Source organism: Eumetopias jubatus, unplaced genomic scaffold, assembly GCF_037043125.1.
Source record: "Eumetopias jubatus isolate StellerSeaLion01/CBP00866 unplaced genomic scaffold, mEumJub1_p1.0 scaffold_16, whole genome shotgun sequence".
In the NCBI taxonomy this organism is placed as follows: Eukaryota; Metazoa; Chordata; class Mammalia; order Carnivora; family Otariidae; genus Eumetopias; species Eumetopias jubatus.
Window position 1 is genome coordinate 92,444,482 of NW_028274822.1, and position 21,933 is coordinate 92,466,414.

The 21,933-nt window shown below is 59.9% G+C and overlaps 1 protein-coding gene across 1 annotated transcript in view; it reads left to right on the forward strand.

Moving 5' to 3' along the window:
- The window catches only part of ADGRD1 (adhesion G protein-coupled receptor D1), a 125,548-nt gene extending 117,108 nt beyond the window's left edge, over window positions 1-8,440 (forward strand). The window contains exons 22-25 of the mRNA XM_088019750.1: window positions 2,489-2,615; window positions 3,897-3,938; window positions 5,116-5,208; window positions 6,415-8,440. Of these exons, the coding sequence (XP_087875876.1) occupies window positions 2,489-2,615; window positions 3,897-3,938; window positions 5,116-5,208; window positions 6,415-6,510 (358 nt within the window). The 3' untranslated portion in view covers window positions 6,511-8,440. The remainder of the gene's footprint in view (window positions 1-2,488; window positions 2,616-3,896; window positions 3,939-5,115; window positions 5,209-6,414) is intronic.
- Window positions 8,441-21,933: the final 13,493 nt, after the last annotated feature.

A 21,933-nucleotide genomic window follows, 5' to 3' on the forward strand; every position in this document is an offset into this window, starting at 1 on the left:
GGGCTGCTATGAACATTTAGGACCCGGACACTAGGCAGCTAAGTTACGTTAGCTACACTGTATCATTTCCGATCTGAGAGCAAAAGCAGTAAGTGCGTCGGCAGCAAATCGATGAGACAATTATTCTGTAATGGATCCCTAACGCTGTGAATGGGACTGACAGGCAGCCCTGGCCCTCGGGGGGTTTCTCAGTCTCCGGCACCTCCGAGGGCAGCACCGTGGGGCAGGAAGGGCCTCCCGGGTCACGGAGCACGTCCGTTCTTCCCTGGCGGGAGGAGGCAGCCCTACCCTGCGGCCTGGCCAAGGAGGATCCTGTCCGCTGCGGCTGGGCTCAGGGCCACCCAGTGTCCCCAGCCCTCTCTCCAGCAGGCCTGGCTCCACTGTCTGAGCCCGACCCCACCGGGACCACAGCGGTCACTGCCCAGACCCAGAGCGGCCTCAGGCTCACCCCACACAGTGCGCCCCGCTGTTCCCCGTCATGGCCCCCAGGAAGCAGCCTCCCTCCCTCCACCGCTGCATCCCTGCTCCCCGAGTGGAGGCTGGCCCAGGGTCAGGGACCGGGCACAGGGAGCGCATTTCCACGTCTCTGCAGAACCTCGGCTGCTGGCCCGACCGCTGAGGCCTCCTGTGTCCTGCACCCAAAGGCCCAAGGTCGCGCTCCTCCCGGGAGAGCTCAGGAGGTGTCTCTGGACAGACACGCGGCTCTGTGGTGTGACCTGGCTGTGTGACCAGTGCTGGGGCTTCTGTCCTCCACGCGGCCGAGCCTGGCTCCGTGGGGCCCCCTCCCTGTCTTCTGGGGTCCCCCGTGTGGCCCGGTCCCACCAGGCTCCAGGCCAGGCAGGGGGACGGCACCTGCAGCATCCTTGGTCAGCTTCTGGGCTCCTTCCTGTTCCCCGGCCCTCGGTTCCAGTGTGGCCGCTTCCTCTGTGGGAACAACTACACGCTCAGTGACCAACAGGACGACGTGCTTCCTTAGGAGCCTGAAGGGCCTTCCACGTCCTCCTCAGTCTTTGTTTCCTGGGGGATTCCAGACTCCCCAGAGAGGAGCAGGGAACATTCCATTTTCACAAGTGAGATCCAGGCTTCTGGGGGCCGGGGTGAGGCTGACGACCGCGAGGACCCCCGCGAGCCGCGGGAGGACGGGGAGGAGGCTCACGTGGACTGAGCCCCATGCAGGGCCGGCCCAGGGAGCAGCAGGAGGAGGGGCGTGCACCTGCCCGGGGCCTCCTCCCAGTGCAGGGACCTGCTCCTTCTGTGCGTGACCAGGGGACCCCGAAGCCCTGGCCGTGTTAACAAGAGGCCTTGGAGACCTCCAGCTGGACACGTCTTCCCCAAGATCTTCTGTTTCGATGCTTCAGTTTTTAAGAAAAAACAGCACAATTTGAGACCCATTTCTCCAGACGGCTCTTTTCCCATATGGATTTTCCAGGATGTAAAGATGAAGCTGCATATATGATGCTTTGTTTCCCAGATTTCGGTGTTTTGACTGTATCGACTTTAGGGAGACGCGGGGCTGCCGCTCCGCAGGCAGCTGACCTGTGAGCACCATCCTCTGGTCTTCAGGGTTTGTGGCCAGGGCTGGGATCCTGGGTGTCCCACCAGGAAGCTCAGTGTGGCCGTGCCGCACCTTCTCCCAGAGATGCGGGATGTGTGCACACTGCTCGGTCTGTGCAGCCCTCGTTCCCTCGGTCATTCATTCCCCATTCAGCGGTCAGCTCCTGAGAGCCCGCTGGGCCCCAGTGCTACACTTTGGGGATGGCGCAGTGAAGCCCCCACCCAGCCGTGGGAGCTCGTGGTCTCGCAAGGGAGACAGATGTGTCGTCCATGCACCCAGTGACTAGCGCAGCTCACCTCTGTCTGCAGGCTTTTCTCTGAAGCCCGGGTGCAGAACCGCCGGTGTACAAAGCCGAGCTGTTTCAGAAGTCAGGGTAGACTGCGAGGTCTGTCAGAGACGGCTTGGAGCCCGGCGACCACATGGGCTTTGCATCATTCGCTCGGCTGGCACTCACTGGGGGCTGACTGGGCGTTAGCTCTGCTCTGGGCTTGCACACACAGCAGGGACCACTCTCCACGGAACCCACATTCTGAGAAGCAGCCGGTGAGGCTGGTTCTGAGCATGCCTCCTACCCTGCTGGGCCCACACTGGAGCCCTGGCTCTGCTGTCCTCCGTGGGTGCCTGGGATCAGCACTTCCATCCAGCACTGGGGCCGGCTGGATCAGGGTGATCAGCTGAGGGTGCCCAGGGGGCATGATGGCTGCTGGGTGTCCAGTGCCAGATGCAGGAGAGTGGGGGCAGGGCTGCTGGCTTGGCAGCAGGTCCTGAGCGGCCCACTCCTCACCCAAGGTTCCCTGCAGGATGGAGACCAGGTCTGGCCCCCAGCAGGGCTGTGTCTGCTCCCTTTCAGAGGCCTCACATTGAGAGGACAGTCCCCTAGACCCACCCTCACCCGCCCGCCCCCCAGAGTGGCCATCTCCACTTCTCTTTCAGGTTAACGGCAAAAGCTGTGGCCGTGCTGCTGCCCATCCTGGGAACCTCGTGGGTCTTCGGTGTGCTTGCTGTCAACAGCCAGGCCTTGGCCTTCCAGTATATATTTGCCATCCTCAACTCCTTACAGGTGAGCGCTGTGGGACCGCCAGGCAGGCTGTCAGCTTACGAGTGGATGTGTGTGGAGCAGGGCAGGACAGAGACCCTCCTCTCTGTTCTTGCCTCACCCGCTGCGCGCCCACAGCACGGGCATGCCCGAGGTCCGAAGACATGTGCCGATGGGGCACGCACCAGGGTCTCTGCCCACGGGGCCTGCAGGGCCATCCCCCAGTTTGCAGCAGGGCTGCCTCATCACGCCGGCTGGTACCGGTGGGAGGCACCCCTGGGCCTGAAAGGGAAGACAGTCGCATGTGTGCAGCTCTGGAAAGGGGGCCGAGCGCAGAGAGAGGCTGACAGTGTGCACCTCAGGTCTGGGTCCACATGTGTCCCCTGCATGGAGGGGCAGGGAGGGGGCAGCAGTCTGGAAACCAGAGACTTGGGGTGCTCAGAGCCTGCATCCCCAAACCCACACCCCCCCAAGAAAGGGCGGAAGTGATTGCCTACCACCACCCACAGCCACACAGCTGAGCCTACGGCTGAATCCTGGTGAGCATGAGCATGGCCCACCCGTGCAGCCCCTGCTGCGGTCTGGGTCTTCCTGACCAGACTGCATCTTAGGGAAGGGTGTTGGGCTCCTAACTGTAATCAGCTGCACCCGGTGTTTCCCTCTGGTGGTTTACAGAAAAATGTGATCCGTTGTCCTGGCCGCAGCCCTTACACACCCTGGGTCCCGGGGTACCTCACTTACCCTCTCTGCATATTCCAGTTCCTCCTCCATAACATGGGAACAGTAACAGAACCCACTTCCGGGGCGGCTTCAGCAGTGACTGAGATAAATCACGGGATTTATTTTACCAGTTGCCTAGCGCCGGACACACCGTAACTGTCTTCAGAGTTCTGGGGACATCTTCATTCTCGTGCCCGTTTCGCTGTTGTTACTGTGCTGTCTGAGATGAGGACACCGGGCTCAGTTTAGCTGATTGTCTGACGTCCTCAGCTTGGCCCGTCCCCCACGTTTTCCTCATTCCTGGGTCTGTCCTGTCTGGGAGTCCACCTGTCCCTGTACCTTTGCCCAAACAGCACAGTGGTCACAGTGGGGTGCCTGCCCCTAGGCTAGATTTCACCGTGGGATCCAGGACGCCCCTCCGTTCTCAGGGGCTCCAGACATAGGACTGTCCCACAGCTCACCTGCAGGCTCCCCAGCCGTGAGCCACACCAGTGCCAGTCCCGCACCCACGTGGCCTGGGGAGGAAGCCTCGGGAAGTGCTGGGACAGAATGCGAGGCCTAATCCTGTGCTCTTTTTCTCCCCAGGGGTTCTTCATCTTCCTTTTCCATTGTCTCCTGAATTCAGAGGTACGTCTGTTCTACTTCCTGGAAACATGAGGCAGTGTTTTCACTTCTGGAGGGGCACAGCGTCTTGCCCATCGGGCTGGTGTCCGGGAGCATAACCCTGAATGGGCTTCGGTAGTGGCGACAGTGTACAATGGGGGTGCTTTCTGTCAGCCCTTCTCTTGCATCCTGGTCGCTGAGCAACATCCAGGAGCCCCTTCCTGGCATCTCACAGGCCCTGCTGTTTCTCTGGGGGACAGGGGCGATGGAGACAGTGGGGGGCAGCTGACCTGCAGAATCTCGACCTGCTTGCTTGCTGTCTGGCGCATTAGGGAGAGATGCCCTTCCAGCAGCCCTCCCCAAAGGCACGAGGAAGCCGTCTGGGGCGTAAGAAGGAGGTCTCCTGGGGGACTGTGTCACATGTCCTCTGTGGGCATTGGGGCAGCTGGAGTGGGCTCATTCTCAAGTGCAGTCTGGGCATTGACCTGCCGTGCACTTGGCCATGGGGAGGGTGGAGGCTGCTCCAGACCCCCGTTCCTCGAGGCTCGGTCATGGGGAGCTACCTCTGGAATGGTGAGCGGGAACAGACGGAGACCACCCCATCTGTGCTGTTTCTGCAGAGCGTCTGTTCGTACAGAGATATACGTCAGGCAGGGAGGGAAAGGAAGCTGGGGCCCGGAGGGTGCGGGGGCAGGCTGAGTTGCTGAAGATGGTGGTGATCAGTGGCAGAAGGGGTCACATGATTGTCAAGCCAGGGAGCAGCCGAGCAGGGCCCAAAACTATGGTCCACAAGGTGGGAAAGGGACGTGGCCTTGAACCATACATGGGCCACCCCATGTTTGCATTTGCTCACTTTCTTCTCCATTGTTTCTGCTGCCGGTCACGCTCTGCCCCCTCCACCATTCCTTGTTGAGCGTGTCCGGTGCCCTGCCCAGAACTGGCATGAGGCCAGCAGGGACCACACCAGATCCAGCTTCCTCCCTCCGCAGGCCCCGGTACGGTGGTGGGGACAGAGTCTGCACCTGCCGAATGAGGCAGTGAGTCTGGATATGATGCCTCCAAATCCTGCTCATACCCTGCAGTTGGTATTCTGGGACTTTATTTTGGCACAAAACCTAGGGGCCTTTGAGAACAACCTCTTGTTGTTGCTGTTTCCACCACTGAAATTGCTTCTAACCAGCCCTCTGTTCTGCCTTCAAAGGTGAGGGCTGCCTTCAAACATAAAACCAAGGTCTGGACCCTCACGAGTAGCTCCATCCGCAACACTAACGTGAAGCCCTTCAGCTCCGATGTCGTGAGTGCCGTGCAGTGTCGTGTCTGCGTCCGCTCCTCTCGCTTCGATCCTGCCCTGCGTGCCTGCATCCTTACCCTCACGGGCCCGCGGGCTCATGTCTTCTTTCCTTGTCACCTGGAAAGCCAGAGCGGCTTCCAGCCCTGCTGAGGTGCACCAGGCCTCTGCCCTCCTGGGCCTCCTAACGCAGAGCGCCTAGTGCGCCTCTCCTTCCTTCCCTGAGCCTGACCTTGGCAGGGCACATAGCTGCCCCGCTCAGGGTCATGGTCGTGAGGCTTGGGTGCTAGTGGTTCCTGCTCAGCCCTTTCACAGTTGACGTGGCTGGCAGACGGCCTGTGCTCTGCGGCGACGTTATGCCCACAGCAGGTCCTCTGTCCTGTGGTTTCCCATGACCTCCTGCCCACTTTCCAGGGGCAGGACTTCCGTGTTGACTTAGGAGGATGGAAGGATCGGTTGACCGGAGACAGACCCTGGGCGTGCTGCTGGAGGCATGAACGTCACCAGGCACAGCCCGGCCTTCAGGGAGCTCCTCCCCTGCAGGGGTCTCTTCCCTCTGCAGACACCTGAGAACAGGGGTCTTGGTGCTCAGGGATCTCGACAAGCCTGTCATCTCCACCCCGGGCTTGGCTCACCCTCCTGTGGGAAGTGCAGATGCAAGCAGGACCCCCAGGGGCTTGGGCCAGATGACGCGTGTTCTCATGGCGCCACTGCCTCTTGCATGAGCCCAGGGCCTGGCTCAGGGGTCCTCCCTCAGGAAGAACTTCCCGGGCAGTGTGGTGCCACGGCCACCATCTGCATGATCTGTTTACTGATGTGCGTGTGGCTATCTTGCGCCTCCCACGGGCGGGTACACCGTGGGAACTGGGATCTGGTTGGCACTGTTCACTCCTGTGACCCCAGAGCCTGCGGCAGGGGCAGGCCGTGCTCGGTGCGTGCGCGTGGGGTGAGTGCTCGGACGCACGGAGGGGAGCTCAGGTGAACGTGTGCGCACACCAGCTCGCGGAAGTGACGAGGGAGGGCGCCAGTGCAGACGGCGGGGGGCGGTGGGCCCTTGGAGTGGGGGGCTCCCTTCCTCGGGGAGCGGTGGGCCCCTGCTGGGTTGGAGGGGAGCCTCGCACAGCTTTCTGGCCCAGCGCCTCTGCACTCCCCGGGGTCTGGTTTCCCATCTTGGGACCGAGTCTTCACAGCTCACTCCTCTGTGATTTGCAGATGAACGGGACCCGGCCAGGCACCGTGTCCACCAAGCTCAGCCCCTGGGACAAGAGCAGCCATTCCGCCCACCGCGTGGACCTGTCCACCGTGTGAGCAGGGAGGCCGCTGACTGGCCATCTTGCTGCTCAGAACACACCCCGCAAACTAAACACAAGAACCACTCTGCCTTCACCGTGGGACCCTCTCCTTGTTGCCGTCTGGATGTGGGGATCCTGGCCCCCATGACAGGCTTCCTCACCTCTGACCCTTCCATGTGACAGAGCCCACTGCTGGGCCAAAGCCTGATGCACAGTCGTGGGCGGCCCTCCTGGCTCTGGTCCTCCCGTGGCCAAGTGACTGTCCCCCGGGGCACCCGCCGAGGGCACACAGGACCCTGGGGCTGCCGTATGAGGAGGGCAAGTTAGCCTGGGCGCCGTGATGGGGACTTGGGATCAGAGGGGCCAGGTCCTGCGGGGGAGGTGAAGGCCCCGAGGCCCCCCCCGAGGCTCAGGCGGAGGCAGACGGGTGTGTGAGGAGGTGAAGAATGTCCTCAACCTGCTGAATCAGCCGTCACAGGCTCTGAGAAGAGGGGCCCTGTGCAGGCCGGCGCCCCGCGGGCCACGCTCGCCTTCCTGTGCGGGGGCTTTAGGCTGTGGGCGCTGGCCGCTCAGGCCTCTTCTCGGGGAGGAGCGGGGTGGGCCCGCTGCGGGGACAGAGCTCCCAGCCCCCCCACGTGCTCTCTCCACACTCACGGTCCGCCCCGTCCCGGGCCCCACTGCGAACACCTGAGCCCGCCCTCGTCCCGGCGGCCCCTCAGGGCTTTCCATGGCCTCACCTCCCCGGAGCTTCCTGTCGGTCCCCTGCGACGCCTTCTGTGTTGCTCACGGGCATGTGCCCGTGGTGGGGAGCGAGCGCCTTCCGTGTGGCCGCAGAGGCCGCCTGCCCCCTGCACGGCCGCTCACGCCACGGGCCTGACGGTGGCTGCGTCTTCCGGTTGCTGTTGGTTTGTGAGCTGGGGCTGGGTCCCCTAGGAAATGGAGTGGCTGTTCCCACTGTGTGTGTGGGCAGGGTCCTTGGGACACCAGGGCCTGTGACCTTAGAAGCACCCCCAGTGCCATTGAATATGGGGACACAGGCTGGGAAAGCTCAGACCGGGGCGTCCGCAGTGACGGTGTGTGTGAGCCGCGTGGGTCAGATGTTCAGACCTGTAGCCGATACTGGAGAATCTTCTGTAAGCTGTGACCGTGGTGGCACCAAGCCCTGCTCGCCCCACACGCCCGCCGGTTCTCGGGGGGCCTTTCCTCCATAGTTCTGCGTGCCTTCCCCCTCCTGCTCAGGTGCCACCCCGATCACTCCGTCACCCACAGGCATGTCCTGCACGGGGAGGGGTCTGACCGAGAGCCACGTGTGGATCGCGGTGCATCTTTGTTCTCGCATCCCCACGAGGCCCCGGGGCTGGCAGCCGACCCAGCGCGGATGACGGTGGCAGTTACCTCTGTGTGGCCCCCGGGGCTGGGCGGGGGGCTGGAGCGCTGCTGAGACCCTGTGTGCGTAGTGAAAAGCCCGAGTGTGCCCAGCCCCTGCCCAGGCTTCCTCGTGACTCCAGAAACCAGATCCGCTTGTAACTGGGCGTTGGATCGTCGTCATGCCCGCAAGCACCTAGAAGTGAGAACACTGTATTCCTGAGATCTACGCTTGGAGTTTTGTCTCTCTCGTCTCTGGTGAAGCAAATCGAGTAAGGAACTGTCTTTCCTTTAGGGGGAATCCTGTGTTTGACGCTCAGCATATTCATTCTACGTAGCTAATATATCAAGGGAAGTAATGAACAAACTTTTTATTTCTGATGAAGGAGAGCAGTGCACTTTATTTATAGGCTCTAGATTTTGGCTTCTGCAGTGCTTTGTTATCCACACATAATTTGGCCAAAGATGATAAATTGGAAAGAATCGTGTGTTTAGAGTAGTTCACAGCACAGGAAAAATGATGAATGCCACTAAGTAGTGAAAACGTGATTTTTGATGAAATAAACTCTCAATGTCCTTAAGATGAAGTGTGGTCCTAAAGTTCTTTGCTTGTGGGAGGTGAGCCGGATGGAGTCTCAAGACAAAAATCTGTGGAGAAACACACATGGGTGACATCCCGCCCTGGAATTCAGACATTTATTTAGCACCTACTGTGTACCCAGCACATCCTAGCTCTGGGGACACCGTGGTGGACGACACCCCGGCTCTCAGGAGCCTCCGTCCCCCGGGCAGGGCGGCAGGGGGCGAGAACCAGCCCCTGGGCCTGGGGAGGGAGGATGGGGAGAAGGTCTGCTCAGGCCTGTGTCCCCCTGCGTAGGTGTGTGGTGTGTGCGAACCTCCGTCGGCACTAGCCGCCCAGCCCTGCGCACGGCTCTCCCACACGGCACTTGCGTCCCTGCAAACAGGCAGACGTGCCTGCCTTGTCCTCATCATGTGCCCCCTGCGGCCGCCTGCGTGCAGACTTCTGCTCTTCTCAGCCACTTTCCGAGTTGCTACGTGTTGTTCGTAATTCTACTTGTAGCGGATATGCATAAAACATCCAGTTGTGTGCGGTATTTTACCAAACCCTTGAATTTTACAAGGAGGTGATTTCCATGCTTGTGTGTTACATGCAGCACATGTGCGTTTTCTTTGTCTGCATATTACGTTACTGTTTCGATGTATTTTCTATCCACATGTACGAGGTAGGTGGATCGACAGACACTGATGTCTTTGATGTCGTCTGCTTACAGCTTTTCACCCCATGTTATTTTCCAGGTTAAAGTTTTAAATTGGGTTTCTGCATCGAAAAGGAAGTAATCCCATGGCTCTTGAAACATTTTGCTCAGTTGTTTTCCAACAGTTGTGGGGTCACTGCTCACTGCCCCTGAGAAATGACGGATATTTTACCAGCAAGGAGTGTTTGCTGTCAGTATTCCTGGTGTCAGCTCAGTATGTGTGATCCAGCTCTCGTCTGCATCTCTGGTCCCGCCAGACTGAACGGGTCTCCTGTGCCTTTGCCTCCTTTTCTTTCTATCAGCAGGGGGCTGGCAATTCTGAATGTCCAGGGGGATAAAACGTGTCCTTCCGGTGAGAGCTCTCACCTGCGCCCCCGGAGTGCCTCTCGATTCCGTACTCCTGTGGTTGGTGTGGAGTGTGTGTGGACACGTCCCCGAGCTGCAGCAGGATGGCCGTGGGTCAGAGGCCTCCTGCTCTCAGACTGACCGCACAGCCCGTGCTTGCAGCCCGTGAGAGTGCCTCAGCACTGCTCCGGGCATTCCGTCCGTCCGTCTGCAGTGCGGTTCCTGCGCACTCCTCCTGCCACGTGGAGGCGGGGCAGGTGCAGACACGTGGGGTGCTTGGGTGGGTGGCTCCACGGTGGGTCACGTGGCCACCTGGAGGGGCTCTGATGCCCCCCAGTCCCTGCCTCCTGCCGCTGGAGCCCCCCCCCCCCCAGCTTAGTGGCTCCTGCACACCTTGCCATCCACACATGCGCATCCTTATCTTCCTGGGGGCAAATAGGCCTTTACACGTTTAGGGAATTTGGCCGTGTGGGCTGGGGCCGGGGGAGGTAGGCATGCTCTGTTCACATCATGGGCCCAATTCCTGCTTTTATTATTTTTTTAAAGATTTTATTTATTTGACAGAGACAGCGTGAGAGGGAACACAAGCAGGGGGAGTGGGAGAGGGAGAAGCAGGCTCCCCGCCGAGCAGGGAGCCCGATGCGGGGCTCGATCCCAGGACCCCGGGATCACGACCTGAGCCGAAGGCAGACGCTCAGCGACTGAGCCACCCAGGCGCCCCCAAACCCTACTTTTAGATAAAGATTTAGTTCATTTATTTTTATGGGGAGGGAATCAACGCATAGCATTATCCTGGTTTAGGCGGACAACATGATGATCTGATGGTCGTGTACGTGGTGGAATGGTCCCCGCGCTGGGCACGTCCATCCCCAGACATGGTTGCAGACGATGGGACATGGATTCGACAAGCGGCCGCCATGCAGTCCATTCCAGCCGGGACCTCCTTGTTTTAGAACTGAATGTTTGTACCTCTTGACCCCCTTCACCCTTGCCTTGCCCCCGCCCATCCCTGCAGCCACTGGTCTACTCTGCTCCCGCGGGTTGGGCCTGTTTCCATTCTCCACGTGAGTGAGGTGACGCAGTGTATGTCCATCTCCGCACAGCGCCCACCCGGTCCCTCGTGTTGTCCCAGACGGTCAGTACTTGCTGTGTGTCCACGCACCACACTTTCTTTCCTTACTCATCTGCCGATGTGGCCTTTCTGTAGGGTTTGGGTGCCTTTTATTCCCTTCCTGCCTGACCCCCCCGCCAGGGCCCCCAGCTCCGTGCTGGACGGGAGTGGGGCGGGCTCCCTGCCTCGCTCCTGACGTTTGAGACAAAGTTGTCGCCCGTTCACTGTTGCGTGTGTTTCCTGTGGGCTGGTCACATGAGCACTTTATTAGGTCGAGGGTTCTTTTTAATCGTGCTGATAGTGACTTTTATGAAATGCTGCTTCTGCGTCTGTCCAGATGCTCGTTTGATTCCTCTTTCATTCTGCTGATGCGCATGGCACGTGGTCTGCGTGTGTTGAACCATCGGGGCAGGAGTCACAGCGATCGGGATGGATGACTGTTTCCATGAGTCAGTTGGCCAGCGTTGGCGTTGAGAGTTTCTGCCTCTGCGTTCGCCGGGGGTAGCGGCCTGCAGTTTTCTTTACTCTGCTGCCCTTGTCTGGCTTTGCTATCAGGAACACGCGGGCTTGGGAGGGCTGAGAGTTTGAGAAGGACGGGTGTTCATTTTCTTATGTATTTATACGCCCTCTCTCGACCCTGCAGAGCACCGGCCCAGACATGGGGCGTTTGTCTGCGGCCCACACAGGCCCCTGCTTTGTGCACGTGCTCACCAGTCACCTTTCCACGGCCTGTTCGTGCTGCTCTGGGGGGTGCACGCGGGGAACTGGCCACGGGCGGCAGAGTGAGGGGCTCTGGTGGGCCAGTTTGGGGATCGTGGCCCAGCTTCCCGATGGAGTCTGCAGCGTGCTTAGCAGCATCTGTGTCCTTCGGATGCTCTCTGAGAGCCGGGCAGTGTCCCCCCAGCTGCTGCCTGTCCCCCCCAAGGCCCGACCTTGGTGCTCAGTCGGGAGGAGGAGTGGGTGTCTGGCAGCATCCACGCAGCCGGGGCGTCGCTCTCACTTTACTCCCGGGAGGAACCACAGGCCAGAGGTCTCCTGGTGCTGTGGGGAGGGACGCGGGTGCTGTGAGGCTGTTCCCTCGCCTTCCCGGCAGCCAAGTGCAGAGTCTGCTCCAGCCATGAGCCAGGCGTGAGCCACCGCTTCCTCGGCGGCTCTCCGACTCCACGAGAGCTGCCACCCGCGGAGGGCTGTCTCCCTCAAACTTAAATATCCGGTCCTCCTACAGCTGAGTTCTGTATCCTGTGGGAGGTTTAGGTGGAGACCCTTGCGGCAGCCAGCGGCGCCGCCTGTCCTTTCGGGGGCTGCCCCTTCACTGAGTTGTCCGTCCCTTTGTCCACGGGCAGTTGACCCCGGTGTTTGTGAGGTTCTAGCTCTGGAACCTCCCCTCCATCTGTTGATCTATTTGTCTCTCCTTCCGATGCCGCACTATCTTGACTGTCGCAGCTTCGTGGTCTTGAAATCGGGAGCCGTGAGTCCCCACGTGTGGCTTTTCTCCTTCAGTGTTGCGTTGGCTACTCCAGATACTTTGTCTTTCCGTGTTTTGGGCTCAGTTTGTCAGCATCTGCAAAGTCGCTTGCTGGGATACTGACTGTGGGATTGTGATGAGTCTATAGATCAGTCCCGAACAATTGATTTTCTCACAGTATTGAATCTTTCAACAAGTGAATATGGAGTAGCTCTCCATTTAATTACACCTTTGGAATTGCTATAATTGCATCTTTAAATGTTTGGTAGAATTCAGACTGATTGGCTTTCAGATTCCAACATATATTTTAACTAATTTTTTAAGTAATTTCTTAAGCAGGGGGAATTTTCCTCAGCTGTTATTTGGCCTGCTGATGAACCCATCAGACGCGTTCTCCGTTTCCCTCAAAGGGTGTTTGATTTCCAGTGTTCTGTGTTGCTTCCTTCTTCGGGTTCACATCCCTCTGCTTTCATTACCCATCTGTTCTCGCGGGTTGTCTACTTCTTCTGTTACAGCTCGTAACATACTCATCACAGTTATTTTAAATTCCCTGCCTGATGATTTCAACATCTGCACAGTGTGTGAGTCTGGTTCCGATGCTTTTTTCTTCCTTGACTTTCGGGATGGCTCGCAACGTGGTTGTTGCCAAACGCTGACATGTTTGAAGTGGGTATGAGGGACCAAGGTAAGCGGGGGGCCCGGTGAGGGTTTGTGCTAATCTGGCCGGGAGCTGGGCTGTGTTCGCTGCTCGCCGTGGCTGCTGGTGCCCTGGGCTTCCGATTCCCCGTGGTCCTTGTTATCATCTTTGCTCCTGACGGCGGACTCTCCCTGGGCCACTCCCCAGAGAGGCTGCAGCTTGCAGCTCTGTCAGCTGCGAGCCACGGGGACCGCTTGCCGCGGTGCTGACACGCGGGGCAGGGAACTGCTGTAATCTCGTGACAGATCCTCATCTTTTACCGGGTCTGTGTCTGGGGTGCAGACCCTCCCAAATGTTTCTCCAGTGAGCAGGCATTTTCCCCTTTTGGGGGACCCAGGAAGACCAGGGGGCCTGGAAGGGCTGCCCTCCCCTGGATAGGACAGAGCTCTGGCCTCGGGCCTGCCCTGCAGAGTAGGCAGTGATGAGGGTGTGGTGGGCGTAACCACGGCTCCTGGTGGCCCCCACGGTGCACCGCGGCTGTGGGAAAGTGACCCCTTCGTTGCTCTCTGGAGACTCGTGGGACCGAGGAGGAGAAGCCAGGAGAAGCCAGCGTGCAGGCTCCTGGTGGCAGCACCTGGGGATCTGGTCCTCCCTCCTCGGGACTTCGGTGTCACATTAACTCCCTTGAACTTGGACATCGCTGTGGAAAGCAGGTGGCCAGGGGGGTGCACAGTCCCCGAATCATCTGAGGCTGAGTTGTCACCCTGGCAGAATGGAATCTGAAACAAATGGTCGGTTTCTCCACGTCAGCGTGTGGATGAGTCCCGGGTCCCTGACCATCCGGTTGGAAGTTTTATTCTGTGGAAGAAGGAGCAGAGGTGGTGACTAACTTAGTTCTCCACACACAGCAGCGTGGAGCCTGGGTCTCCACCAACCCTGCCCCCCATCTTCCTTCCTGAGAGAACCTCGAGTTTTCTGGATGTCCCTACCCCATGTGCTCAGGGGAGGGTGACCCCAGCCCCAGCTCAGGGGTCAATTCTGATTGCTCTAAAGGGGGCTTTTTGGTCCCGTTCTCCATTCCAGGGCTTGGTTTATGCAAAGACAGGGGAGGCCCCTCGGCCAGTGCCATTTGAGGGGACGCTGGCCCTTACCCAGGAGCCCTAGAACCTGGCGTGGCCCAGGGGAGCTGGCCAGGCCACAGCGAACCCCCAGCGATCGCAGCTATGGGAGGATGGACGTTGGCGGGGTCCCCGATGGCAGATGGAGCTGCTTCTGGACCAGTCCCGGAGCCACGGCTGGGAGGGAAGTTTCCTCCTTCCTTTGGACCAGAGAGACCAGGAGGCCCTGGTGTCCCTGAGTGGCCTGAGGGGCCCCATGTGCCTGCTGCCCCTTGTTTGGGGCTAGGGGTGGGGGGCTGTGAGGGCCAGCCCTGGGGGGACGCCACCTGCTGCCCTCCTGTCTCCCCGGCCCACGTGGGACTATTCCTCCCCACCGGCGTCCTTCCAGGAGAGTTAATCAAGAAGATTAACGGGCCCGATGGAGTCTGTCCAGATCAATGAGAGCATGGCCTGACCCTGCATGCTGGGTAGCCCGTTCACAGAATTGGGTATTCGGAGGCCTCCTCTGCTTCTACCAGGTTGACAAGCTGTGTTTGTCACATCGCTCTCGGCTCGGTCCCTCTGTTCTCCCGGTTTCACAGAGCTCCCGGGTTCTGAGAGATTGCTCCTCAGCGAGTCGACTGTCTCCTCTCCTGGTGGGTCCTCCGATGGACCCTGGGCGGGCTCTCTCCCTGTGGGGGCGGGGAGCACGGAGCACCCCGAACGCTCCTGCCTGGCTCTGCCGGGAGAATTCCTGTGCCTTCCCAGGGCTCAGGCCAGGACGCGGGCTGCGGCTGCCGTGGTTTGAGGGAAGCCTCTCCGCAAGCTTGGGGTGGCCGGAGAAGGTGGGGAGCGTAGGGTCAGCTACGGACAGCGGCCTGCCTGTCCCCGGCAGCTGGAATGTAGGGGTGAGTGCTGGAGCTCACGCAGCCCTCCTGGACATAAGGAAGAATCCGATATGGAGAAATTCTGAGAAACGAGAGAGAGCAGTGTCCTTCCTTTACGCCTGCGAACTGCCAAGCCAGCCCGGACCACACTTCTCCACGCTCGGCTTTTGGGAGAGAGAAGTCCCTTGTGTCTGGTCTGCGCTCCCGTGGACTGTGGTCTCCAGGGGCTCACAGCTGCCTCTCACCCTGGCCCGGGCAGCCCGGGCAGGTGCACGTCCAGCCCCTGCATGCTGTGCGGAGTGCAGATGGCCCGGTGGTGGCTCAGCCCCGAGCCCCTGAGAGGGCAGCGTGCGCTGGGGCTGGGGCTGGGGCCACGGCAGGTGCTGATTCCTAGGGGTGGGCTGGGGCCTGGGATTCTCATCTGCAACAGGCGGGTGGGCCTGGCTCACGCGGAGGGCGGGCTCAGCAATGATGGTGGGTCCCGGAGGCCTCGCCGTCACTCTTCTGCTCAAGGGACAGAGAGGTATTAGCTCTCCGCTCCCCACCCCTGCTGCCAGCTTCACGCCCCGGCACAGCCTTGCACCTGTGGGGCATCGGTGGGTGATGCCTGTAAGCAGCCCTGGAAGGGTCCAGCGGATGTGTGAAGAGTCGCGCAGGGGGGTTTCCGAGGTGCTGGGTTAAGATTGGCTTCCATTGTCTTTCGGATGCGTGGCTGTGGGCGGGGGCTGAGGCACCACACCCACCCCCCATGTGCCATCCTGGGGCTGCTGGGCAGAGATGTCGTCACTCCTTCGCAGGGCCTGTGACTTCCCCGGGGAGCCCTCACAGCCCTCCCTCTGCACGGGGCCCAGCAGCAGCCGGGGTCCTGGAGCCGACCGAGATCCTGGGCAAAAGTAATCGGGAGGGTCCTGGGTTGGTGGAAAGAAAAGTGTCGAGGGAGGAGACGGAGGCAGGGCGGGCAGGGCCAGGTCGTGGCGGGGGCTGGGGGGGTGCGCCGAGAGATGTGGGACATGCAGCAGGCGACGGGGCCCGTCAGGGACGAAGCCTCCAGCCGTGGCCTGAACACACGGGTAGCGGACACGTTTCCACGACGGAAACCTCCCAAACCTCCCGGAATTGGGGCAACGCCCGCGAGGCCTTGCGTGTCCTCACTGTCCGCACGCATCCTCGAGAGCCCCCGCGCAGGGGGCTGTGAGTGTCTGGAACGTCCATAGCCCGGACTCCAGATGCCCCCAGGGCCTCGTGAGGACGGCCTTGGAGGTCAGAGAACTGCCCTGCTTACTGTCGGTCAGCGGGGGGGCGTTCGAGTCCCTTCCGATGAGCACCCCGCAATCTGGTAAAGCGTCCAAGCGCTCTCCCAGAGATAATCTCATGAGACGCCTCACATCAGCCTCACAGGACTTGGTAGAAGGTGCCTCCTGGGACAAGATGTCTGTGGCTGGTCTCCACCTGATGAATCCACTGCATAGCAGTTCCTTTGTGTCAGTGCATCATAGGGTCGTGGGCGCACGCTTCGAACCCAGGATAGGTCTGTGCGCCCCGGGCACCGTCCGCTCCCCCGCAGACGCGGGACCCGCCCCTGCTGGGAACTGCAGGGCTCCGGGGTGGGCACAGGGGCCGAGGACCGCCGGGGGCAGCAGCAGGAGCGGGGAGGGCTGGCCAGCAGGTGCGGCCACGCGGGAGGCAGGGGGCGCTGGGCTGCTTTGTCAAAGATAGCGTTTCCTGGGGCAGAGACCAAACCGGAGGACCAGCAGATGGGCAGGACGTGGCCCGGGCAGCGCTTCCGCGGTTCTGACGAGGGACTGGTGCTAAGCAATGGGGAAGACTCAAGGGAAGTTCTGATTTCTGGATGTTCTTGTGGCTCAGGCAGCCCCGGGCCATCCCGTGTGGCAGCCATGGCCGGTGCTGGGCCGTGGACACCGCTTCATGGGGCACGCTGCCACCAGCACCCCGTCCCTGCCCTGTCCAGTGTGCCCCATAACCACCTGCCTGAGGGTGTCCCAAGAAGTCAGCTTTGCATCCAGCCACCAAATGGACCTTTGGAAATTTGAGGCTGCTCCTGACCTTGAGAAGGTTTGAACCCAGGTCAGAGGACGGGGAGGGACAAGCAGTTCGGCAAATCACCGCACAACATCCCGAAGGGAACCGGAGTGAGAGACCTCGATCCACGTCCGTGGTGCGATGGCTGCAGAATGACGTCCCCGAGGAGGTCCACACCCGGCCCCAGGGCGCAGGACTGTGTCAGCTCACGGGGAAATGGCACTCTGGTGATCGGACGACCGGACAGATCTTGAGATGGGGAGGGTGGTCGGGATTATCTGTGTGGGTCCTTAAACTGGGAGGACCTTTCCCAGCTGGCCAGAGACCAGACAGGAGGACGAGGGCCGATGTGCAGTGTGAGAGGAGCTCGAAGTTGGAGCAGGGGACGCTGAGCCAAGGCACTCACACGGCCCCTCAAGGGGGAAGGGCCCTGGCCGGCAGCCCGAAGGAAACAGGGAGGCAGTCCTACAATCACAGGAATTCAGCCAACAACCCGAATGAACGAGGAAGCGGACCCTGCCCTAGAGCCTCAGACACAAAGGCAGCCAGGTGATACAGTGATTTTAGCCTGGGGAGCCCCAGGTCAGACTTCTCACTTGCAGAGCTGCAAGAGAAAACGTTCGTGTCTAAGCCATTGACTTTGTGGGGATTCATTAGGTCAGCACTGGGAACACAAGAGATGAGGCAGGTTCTGGAAGGAGCAGAAGCCCACCTTCAGAGGGCACAGACTGAGGCCAAGGGTGTGCCCGGTGCTCCAGCTGCTGCCTCCTGGGGAAGCTGGTCCAGCTCGGCAGAGGATACAGTCAGAGCGGGGAGGGGAGGGGACACGGTGGTGTCCCCTTGTCTGGCACCTGCTCCTCCCGAAGCTCATGCCTGTCTGCCCTCTGTAGTTGCCGGCCCACCCGACTCAGGTAGGATCCAGGTGGGACCAGATGGCGCACCCAACATGCGTGACTGAGGAGTCTGGAGGCATCCTCAGAGGTGCAGGCAAGCGAAGGGGACCCGCAGGAACACGGAAGCACCCCTGGGCCTCGCAAGAGTGGGGAGTCTTTATCCTGGGCTTGTCTGAATGACGAGGGAGGAAGCAGGTTTTCTGGGAGCCGGGGAGAGCTGTAGGCTGGGGAGAGCAGCTGCAGGCAGGATCTGGGACCTTAGAGAAATGCAGCCTCCGTCAGAGCCACAGGCCAGCCGGACAGAAGCAGCAACTCCCCAGCCCCCCTCTCCTGCTGCCCTCCAGTCTCCTGCCCCCCAACTGGCTGAAGCCAAGCAGGAGCTGAAGAGCTGCTTTCAGGCCGACTTGGGACCAGCCTCCCTGCACAGAGCAGGGCAGGGAAGAAGGAAGAGCGGAACAGGAGGGGCACAGAGAACAACCAGTTCAGAACCCTTCTTCGTGGTCCTGGACCGACAAAGGCCCCTTGACCTCTGGCATTTGGAATTGTTTCTGTTGCCCGAAACCGGGAGTTCTGACTACTCAGTGTATTTCCATGACTCGCTACTGGACCACAGTCTGATCCAGGACTGTACTGGCCCAGAACCTGGTATACAGTACGTGCGCAAGAACATCTATGGAATGGCTGGTTGGGTGGACAATAAAATCTCACGTTGATGCTACAGGGGACAAGACTCTGATGGATAATCCCTGCCCGGGTGTATGACCTTCTACCCCGTCCTTAGGTGAGAAAAGCATCTTTGCCACGTTCTGCTGTCCCAGAGCGAGGGAGAGGTGGGGCCGGCAGTCAGCCTCTCCTTTGCAGAGACTACGACCCAGAAGGGCACCGAGCTCTGGTTCCTCAGTGACTATTTTACATGAAAGAAGAAAAGGGCACGAGTGACTGCTTCCGTGTCCATTGCAAACCATGTGCGCCTCCTACAGAATCGCCCCCGATGCTAGGACTTCAGAGGGGCGGCTCCTTGGGAGTGTCATGACACAGTGGCCCCTCATTCCATGATCCCACTCCTCACTAACCGGACTAGACGTCTAGACACGAGCCAGCCTCAGGCCCTGGACACCAGTCACCCGTCTGCCTAGCAGACAAACCCACCGCTTTGAGCACAGGCTCAGCCTGGCTGTGTTCCTCCTCACACTGCGGGGCTTGGTGCCTGTGTCCTGCTGGAGAAGTGCTGCTGGGAGCTGGAAAGGGGCAGACCAATCAGTTCGGTTTCAGGGTAAAAGCTGGGAGAAACGCTGAGTTCCTGGCAGGGGGCCCTGATTCTCGGGGAGAAGTGTACAACAGTGTCCTGAAGGGAGTATTGATTGCTCTGATTGAGCCTGGAGTCTGGAGTGTGTGTGATCAAGGTCTGCAGAGCCTCACCCAATCTTCGAGGCAGTTCCTGTAGCAGAGCGAGTGTGCTTGCTGTGGAAAATCCTCCATGCCTGGACAGCCTGTGACCCAGTCTCCCACCCCCACCTCTGCGCAGGGGCAGCCGTGTTGTCGGCCCCATTCCCTCTCCCCTGTGCTCTTTGCATAGGAAGGATCCTTCCACTACAGAGGAGGACACAGGATTTACCCCAGCACATTTCAGCGGGAACCTGCCTGGCATGCTCTCTCCTTTGTGCATTAAGCAAGATGGTTTGAGCTCCACGCAGAACTCAAAGCTGAGCTCGCCTCAGGACGGATTCCAAGAGCTGCTGAGTGCTGGGCATCTCCCTGGGAGGACATGTGGTCAGCCTGGCCATGCTCCTGAAACCACAGATCCTGGGACTGCTCCCCCCACCATGCTTTCCTCTGGAGTGTGAGCTGGCCCAGGCCAGGGGCTGTAGGGAAAACGGGGAGGCTCAGAGGTGGTACCTGGATAACTAGGGAATCTCTCAGTCCAGGCCCCTCCAGGTGCAAGAGACAGAAAACCCGATGCCAACTAGCCTCAGTAGGAGATTGACCGACTCCGCTAACTGAGCAGAGTGAACAAAATCAGGGAACGTTGGATCGGAACTTCAAAACCCAATGTCAAGATCCTGTTTTCTCTGTACATCCTGAGGTTCCATATTCTTTGTATTGGTTAATATAACCCCAGCTCCTCCCTGAAAATGCTGCTGTACTGGTTTAACCACAACCCCTGTACTAGTTTATGTAACCACAGCCCCTGTCGTGGTTTATGCGACCGCAGCCCCACGCTGGTTTATGCGACCACAGCCCCTGTATTAATTTATATAATGACAATTTCTATATTAGTTTATATAATGACAGATCCTGTATTAGTTTATATAATGACAGTCCCTATATTAGTTTATATTAAAGGCAGCCTATGTGTTTATATAATGACAGTTCCTCCATTAGTTTATATAATCACAGTCCCTCTATTAATTTATGTAACAGTCCCTGTATTAGTTTATATATGGCAGTCCCTAAACTAGTTTATATAGTGACAATTCCTGCATTATTTTACATAACGACAGTCCCTGTATTAATTTACAGAACGACAGTCCTGTATTTATATAACGACAGCGCTTGGACTAGTTTATGTAACGACAGACCCTGTGCTAGTTTATGTAACGACAGTCCTTGTACTAGTTTATATAATTAAAGCACCGGTATTACTTTACATAACCACCGCACCCCCGCAGGTGGCTGCCCCATCTCCAGGCCACATGCCCAGGTTCAGATCCCGCAGGAAAGGGGCTCGTTCTGGGGCCGCCCACACAGCTCCCACGACTGTGATTGGACGGACATGAGTCATAAGCACACTCTCAGCCAATCACATGAGTCCTGGCACTCGGGGCTCTGATTGGCAGGCCAGGCAGAGGGTGGGAACTGGTTCACAGGCTGGGCGCTGGGAAGTCGCAGGGCCGGACACTGGGCACTGGCTCTCCTCACGTGCTCTCTAGGCTGAGCTCCCGTCCTGGGAAACCAGGAGCTCTCCGAGAAGCTGAGACCCCAGCCTGCTACCCTCACAAGGAAACAGTGTAGCTTCTGGTTCCCCAGGCCTCTGGACCCCCGGCTGAGACCCCACCTCGGGAGAAGCCCGTACAGAGGGACTGAGTGGGGATCAGGGCTCGGCCCCGGGGGGAAATGGGCCTGGGACACCCCTGGCGTGGGCTTACAAGGATTCCCTGGGAAGGAGGCCATCAGGCAGGTGCTCACACTGCGGACTGGGCGTGAGGCACACAGACCCGACCCCCTGCTGGCCGCTGCACCGTCGGTGGTTGTCAGCGGCGTGCACTGTCCTGGCCCACCTGCCACCCTGGGGACCCGCGGGTGGACGGCCTCAGGGGCGGTCAGGTGGCTGTGGCCCGAGGCCAGGGCCCGCAGGAGTCTTGTCTTGCAAGCCCGCGGGCCCCGCAGCACGTCCCGGCAGGACTTCTTCAGGTCTGCGCAGCACCAGTCCGAGCTGAGGGTTCGCAGGGAAATGCTGCGCTGGCCAACACCGGCTGCTCAGCGGCCGGACGCTCCCTGGAGGCCCTGGACCCTACGTCTGTGGGCGCGGGTCCGGCCAGGATGCACGTGTGGCCTCTTGTCAGCGCTGCCTGCGCTCCGATGGACGCCCAGGACTCAGGAGAGCGAGGGTCTGAGGACACGGAGCCTCCTGGGGCTGTGGACGAAGGCCGGGCTGCAGGAGGACCTGCGCCGTGTGGGTCCGGGACGCGATGTGCGCCGTGCGGGTTTGGGATTTGATGTGTGCCCTGTGGGTCCAGGACAGGACAGCTAGTCCTGTGGCCTAGCTCTGACATATGGCGTCGGAGGCCCGGACTCCAGAGCGGCATTCTGGCAGGATGCCCATCCAGCCGGATCTGCCCCGGAGGTTCCTCCGCGGAACCCCATTCTCTTCCCAGGGCCCAGCTCGTGCTTAGCAGCTGGTCAGGTGTCCTCTGCTCCCCAGGACCGTCCCGGGACGGTGTCCTCCTCGGACTCAGAGCGGGTCCGCTGGTCTCAGGTCCAGGACCCGGTTCTGCCTGTGGTCCCGTTTCAGACAAACCTCTTCCCTCACAGAAGGACGGTGGCACTGGCCACTCTGGACGCAGGTCCCTGGAGCTGCGGGCTCGTGGAAGCAGCGGACCCAGGGAGAGGCTGTCTCTGCACTCCCCTCATCTGCCTGGACACACATGCTCCGCAAGGAGCCTGATGGCCCTTGGTCCTGGCAGTGTCCTTGCAAGGAGATCCGTCTTGGCCACAGAGGAGCCTGGACATCCACGCCCACCCGGGACTGGACAGGGCTCCGCCCACTGCCACACCTCCACCTAATCTTGCTTCCCGGGGCCACTCACTCTCCCCCGGCCCCA